Source organism: Sinocyclocheilus anshuiensis, unplaced genomic scaffold (assembly GCF_001515605.1).
Source record: "Sinocyclocheilus anshuiensis isolate Anshui unplaced genomic scaffold, SAMN03320099.WGS_v1.1 scaffold838, whole genome shotgun sequence".
NCBI lineage: Eukaryota > Metazoa > Chordata > Actinopteri > Cypriniformes > Cyprinidae > Sinocyclocheilus > Sinocyclocheilus anshuiensis.
Window position 1 is genome coordinate 1791735 of NW_015539915.1, and position 6770 is coordinate 1798504.

General features: G+C 37.7%; 1 protein-coding gene across 1 annotated transcript in view; it reads left to right on the forward strand.

The window, feature by feature from the left end:
• Positions 1-3238: 3238 nt before the first annotated feature.
• sppl3 (signal peptide peptidase 3) overlaps positions 3239-6770 on the forward strand; it is a 45690-nt gene continuing 42158 nt past the window's right edge. The window contains exon 1 of the mRNA XM_016483505.1: positions 3239-3660. Within this exon, the coding sequence (XP_016338991.1) occupies positions 3638-3660 (23 nt within the window). The 5' untranslated portion in view covers positions 3239-3637. The remainder of the gene's footprint in view (positions 3661-6770) is intronic.

Here is a 6770-nt window from a genome sequence, read left to right on the forward strand (position 1 = left end):
TAAATGCAAAATAGATTTTTTTCGTGTGCTATAAATACTTTCTTTGCGAGACAAACATTTTCTCCACAAAACTTTTGCGCGCTCAAAATATGATTTCGCGCGCAGAATTGTGGCAGAGTTCTAATCCCATATTCTTTTTTTTTTTTTATATTATTTTTATTACATTTTCTTGAAACACAAGACTGACACATGTACATACCGTGTCTGTAACAATACTTACTATGTACAGAAAAGAAAAGAAAACAAACAAACAAACAAACAAACGCTAGGGGCTCATATTACATAAAAAGTGTAAAGCACAAAACCAACAAAGGGTTAATACAGTCTGTACTTTGGAAGTTAGATTTAATAATCCATTGCAAACAATAACAACCGCAGTTGTAAGGGGTTAATATAATGCACATTAAAATATATTTAAATACCCAATCAAGAATTTTGATCCTCTATTATATTGTTAATATCCCTACATTCAATAAATAATAAAAATGGACTCCAGATTTTCTTAAATTTAGCTTGTTTACCCTTAAGCATATAGGTTATCTTTTCCATTGCAATGCATGAAGATATTTCTCTTAACCAATGAGTTATGGTAGGCCTTTCTGTCTTTTTCCAATAAATGGCAATGAGCCTTTTGCCATGTAAAATGCACATATCTATCAATACTTGATTATCCTTTTTAATATTCCAATTTTCTGGATGAATGCCAAGAATGAATCTAATCCCATATTCTTCCGCCATTTTGGAGAGTACCACGACGCATGCGTGCACTTTCCCCAGAACGTAAACAACGTAATCAGCGTTGTTTACATTCTGGGTAAAGGATAGCACTCGCATGCATCAGGGTACTCTCCAAAATGGCGGAAGACGTTAACTCGGAGAGAAGAAATGTTGAATAAATTATGTTATTTTTGTTTTCTTTGTGCACAAAAAATATTCTCGTAGCTTCGCCAAATTGAAAGTCCCCATGAAATCAAAATGAAAGTTTTTTGGGTGTTAGTATCAATATGTTAGTCTTAAGGTTATCTATAAGGCAGTGTGCTCCAAAACAGTGACAAAATTCGCATTTAGAAGATATAAGCACTCAAAGCTTGCAGTTCGTCACTTCCGCCAAAACGGCTCAACGATTTTTTTGACGTCACATCGTACTTCAGCTTCTCATCAAACTTTCTGTCCAATCAAATGCTCTCTAGAATCCGAAGCGCCCGCCCCCTACACTATAAAATAGACGCTGAAGCCGCGGCTGAAATCGGTCACTTGTCCACAGAATTAGTCTTTTCTGTACAGTGAATGGCATGTAGTGCACTATTTAGTGGACAGGGAACGATTCAAACAGTGTAAATATGCTTTCCATTGAGGAAAAAAAAGAAGTCTGGTTTCGCACTGTGTCACGCTAACCACCGCACCGCACACACACTCTGCTCCGGTCCAGAGACACGATAGCACGGAGCGGATCACATGCGCGAGTCGGCGCAGACCACAAAATGTATCGGAGCTGTTTGAATTCTACACAGAATGCTATATTTTATAGCAATATGGATGAGATTGTGGCTGGCATACCCTGTCAAATGCGGCTTTACGGAGCTCAACGGCTCTGAACGGCTCTAGCCCAAGCTGTGATATAAGAGAAACGCTATTGGCTATTTTAAAAATGGGCGGGGCTGCTTGATATGTCCCGCCCTGTCTTCCCGTTTCAGTTAAAATGACGTCAACACATAGAGTAATGCTGCAGGTTTCTAAGCATTTCAGGGTAGAGGTCTGCACGGGACTGTTTTTTCAGTCCTGCTCCCGCCAGCTCCCGCAAGGTTCTATTCCGCACCCACCCGCTCCTGCTATATATTTACTCTTTGTTCACCCGCTGTCCGCTTAGAATAATTTTCTTCCCGACCCAACCGTTCCTGCTAAATTTACATCTCATTTCCAGAATCTCACATTTATATTTCCGCTACTGAAAGAAAGAGAGATAGGCTGACAAATAAAAGTGTATAGTCTTCACAAAATTGTATGTCATTTTATTCGTCTTGTCAAGAGTCTTGAATTTATTGACTTTGACTTGAATTTATATGAATTATCTTAAGACAAAAAATTTGTTTAATATTTTATGATACACAGTAGGAAAAAAAGTGTCAGAGAAAATAAAAATGTTGTACAAATATTGTATTTCTTATTTTTATTCGTCTTGTCAGGATACAATTTGTTTAACATTGACAACACAATAGGAAAAAAGTGTCACAGAGAGAAAAATAAATAAAAATGTAGGTTGTACAAAAATAGCCTATTAGCTATTTTTATTTGTCTTGTCAAAATACTAAATTCGTTTGACATTTTTCTGTTAACACAGTAGGAAAAGTGTCGCAGAGAAAAATAAATAAATACATATCTTTCATTTAAAATTATAGGCTAAGCAAAATATATAAAAAAAACGAGTTGAACGTCCTTCAAGGACAGCGCATCCACACTTGCTCCATCCTTATTCTGCTCTGTCACTCATCGACAACCTGCCTGTTCTGTCTGAGGGCCGTATATTTACCACAGGTACAGCCTGCTCTGAGCATCGTTATGCACATGCATAAAAGAATTTTTTTTTTTTGCATCTGAGCATCGTTATGCACATGCATCGTTATGCACATGCACAGACCACGCAAATAAAACGCGTGACATTTAAAGCATGCGTGCAGTGCATGCATAACAGTCCTGAGAGCAAGCTGGTCAATAAGAATAAAGCGCAGATGTGCTGTTCTAAATGGACGTCGGGAACGGGATATTGTTAGACCGCCCGCTCCCGCTCAAATTACACCAGAGTTACCGACCGCTACCGCGTTTTATTCGGGAATTTAATCCCGCGGCACAAAAAATCCGGTCGGGTCCCACGGGAAAGCAGACCTCTGTTTCAGTGGACCTTGAAGTTGAGCCACTGATGTCACATGGACTGTTTTACCGATGTCCTTGCTACGTTTCTGAGTCCGGGAACATTTCAGTTGCGTTGCTGTCTATGCAGGGTCTGAGAGCTCTCAGATTACATCAAAAATATCTTAATTTGTGTTCTGAAGATGAACGAAGGTCTCACGGGTTTGAAACGACATGAGGGTGAGTAATTAATGACAGAATTTTCATTTTTGGGTGAACTAACCCTTTAAACGCATGCCTATTATGTTATTTGGTCCGAGCCAATCATGAGAAGCGTGTCGCAGCTGCAGTACTGCATGTGACCGAGTGGCAGAGCCTGGCCTTTAGTCTCATCTGTGTGGGCAAACGCGTGCACGCGCGCTCGCCATAGAAAACAAAGCTATCCGTGCGCTTCCATTACAAACCCAGTACCCAGCTCTCTCTGCATGTACACCCAAGATGGGTTTGCAGCTCATCTGAGGGCCTTTGAAAGCGGGGCCTGTTGCGAGGACAGCCAGTCAGCTGAAGGCGGCGAAACGTTTCGGGTCTTCCCCGGACTGCTTTTGTTTCATAGCAGCACAGCCACATTCATTGTCATTTCTGCTGCGAGCTGCCGAAGGAAAACACACCGCCATGTTGTTATCTGAGGGGGCTCAGTGAAGAAGGCGAAACCGTGAGCGTGTGGAGGAGATAATCTCGTCGTTAGAGCCGAACCCGAGTCCTCAGCCGCTGCCTGACTGACTGACGGACCGACATGGCGGAGCAGAGCTACTCCTGGTGAGTGCCAGCAGCAAATATTACCATTCAGACACAAAACACCGACGCTCAGCGCGCTTTACCGCTCATATAGCCACTGTCAGCGTCTAAAAGATGGGATTTCACCTCAGTTTCGCAGTTAACACGGCAGCATGCTCTCCGGTGTAGGTTTGAGGCGTATTTTGGGTCTAATGTAACGTTAGCCCTTTGACGTTAGCTCTCTTATATACGGGTTTGGCGTTTTAATCTCAACCGCCGTCAAGCCAGCCACTCATTTAATCCGTTTTACCTCACAAATAATTTATTTACAATCCTTCTGCTATTAATAACGCGTATTTCCCGTCGTGTGTATGTGTGTTTATTTGGTTGATTCTGTGGTGACACAAAGGGAAATGCAGTGCGCTAACGTGCTAACTCCACCAGTGCAATCTGAAACATTATTAAATCTATATAATGTCATTGATTTTATCATTATTTCGTCGTTTCTCGTTAGAAGCAGTGTTGTAGTAGCCGGTAATCGTAGATTGGGTCGTGTTTGCGGTGCTTCAGCTCATTAGCTGCTCTAATCCGGTCTTCAAGGAAGAGAGCAGTGTATATGCAAGACACGGGCTGTGTTTCAAAAGCCCAGGGAGCCGACTACCTAACGTTAGACAACCGGTTTTGGCGTCAAATAAGTCCAAATGTGATGCCCCAAAATGCCCTCTAGGTAGACAGCACACTAGGTTTACAGACGTCGGGTGTAATGTGTAAACAAGATATTCAACTCATTGTGAACTGAGCTTTTCTCATTTTAACTCTAGGTTGATGTGAATGATAGCGTATGCCTCACTCTTTACCTGTGTCAGGCTTTCAGTGATATAGCTGGAGATAAATTGCAAAAATGTTGCAATGTATGAAATGTTATAGACCACCAAGTTGATGTCCACCAAGTTTTGGGCCTACATTGAGAGATTATTTAAATATAATGAATTTATCATGATTTGTCTTGTGTATCATATGTGTAATATTTAAAACACAAAATAATTCATATTATAAAATTTTTATAATATTATATTAATATTATATAGTATATTAATATTATATAGTTGTCTATATGTACTATACTGTATAAGTAATATATAATATTTAGTTTTTAGTACATTTATATATTTCTGTTTAAATTATATTTAAACGAGTAAATTGTTATAATCAGATTTTACTTTTTAACACACACACATTATTAGATTAAATCATGCTATTACAATATTATTCTATTATATAGTATATATTTTTCAACATTATGATTGTTATTCAGTGTCATTTATTTATTTATTTTATATATTTATTATTATTTACCATGAAAATAACACTGACTCAGGGACTTGTTTAGTAACATTTTACTTAAAAAAGATTTTAGTTTTTTTTTTATCATTTGTTAATTTACAAACACAAAATAAAACCAAATAAACACAAAAATATAGCAAATAAAATCTTGTATAATTGTATTTTTATGTATTTTTGTGTTTTTTGTTTGTAAATCTTGTATTTTTTCCAACTCCAATTTTGCCATGAAGATAGCATAAGATGCTGACATCTAAGGCACTAAAAATAAACCACTATAACTAACATGAAAAAATACACCACACACACTTAAAAATTAAATAATAGATTAAATGATATATATACTATGTTTATATAATTATGTATTAAAATGATTTAAAATATATTTACAATAAAAGTTCGAAAATAGTGTTCAGAAGTTAATCATTGTGTTTATAAGGTAAATAGTGAAGTATGTATATCTGAAACTGATAGAAGATCATATTTTCATAACGTTCATCAGAATTTCACTTATCTAGTTTTCCAAGCTCAAGTTGATGAAAAGGACTTTCCAGGAAGTTTGACTGGTGTGTAGGTGTTCATAACCCTCTGCATCTCTAATATCTCAGCTGGGCAGTATTGAATGACTTTTCTTTGCCTGAAGAATCCTGGTATTGTTGAGCTTAAGTTGTCAGCCAGGAAATCGCCATGATTTGCCTGCAATCGTGTTTTTAGCAGCTCTTGATTAAAGCAGTTGAAGTGGAATGGCATGACTGTACACTTTACTTTATCAGTGAACTGTAACACTGACTTATACCTGCTACTGTAATGTACACAAATGACACGCATGTACACAACAGCCGATATTTATGCAGTGACCTCATGCCACATGGCTAGAATTCTCATTTTTAGAGCAGACTGAGTAATTTGCATTTAATTGTTGACCTTGTGCCATATGTGCACAAGTAGGCCTAATTGTCTTACACTCATCCATTTAAACGAACAATGTCAACTAAGCAAGCTCTTTTGTCATTAATAGACTATTGTCTTCATTCTGATGAAGTACGTATACTTTAATCAATAATATTCAAAACGCATTAGCTTTGCATATGTAAAAGGGCACAAAATTTGGTTGATCTTTAAAATACATTAGTCCTTTTAATCCTGTTTTTTTTTTCTGCGTAATCAAACCATGGGTTCTTCTGCCTAGAATACGTTTGTAATCTGTAGCTTAGCAAATGTTCTTGACTCTCCAATTCACGTATGACCAATGCTCACAGAACACAAGTGTGACAACATTGCAGTAGACCATTGACTATAGTGGACCATTTTTGCCTCTAGATAGCATGTCTGATATCTACAACATCTCGGATCTTAAGATGTGCTTATTTGAAAAGAAAGTATGAATTTTGAACTAGTGAGATATGGAATGAGCAGAGCTTTTTGTTCTTGCACTTTGTCTAGATGTAGAACTGGTAGAGGTGTGAACCTACACTGGTCTTACGGTTCGATTACGATTATCATGTCATTGATTCGGTTCAATTCGATATCACGATGCATTGACGATGCTCTGCATCCTCAATTTTCAGTTGTACTTCACATGTATAGCCTACAATTAATAACAGTAACAATAAAATTGACAATAAATACAAGCAGTCAGATATATGCACTGAACCTTTAATTTGACCTGCTCATAGAAAACATGCTTCTTGAATGTATAATTTTTGTCTGAGCTGAGTACACCTTGGCACTCACAGGCATTAACAGCTCAGGGTGAAAACGGCTGACGTGGTTTCTCAAGTTAGAGAGAGAGATATATATATATATATATA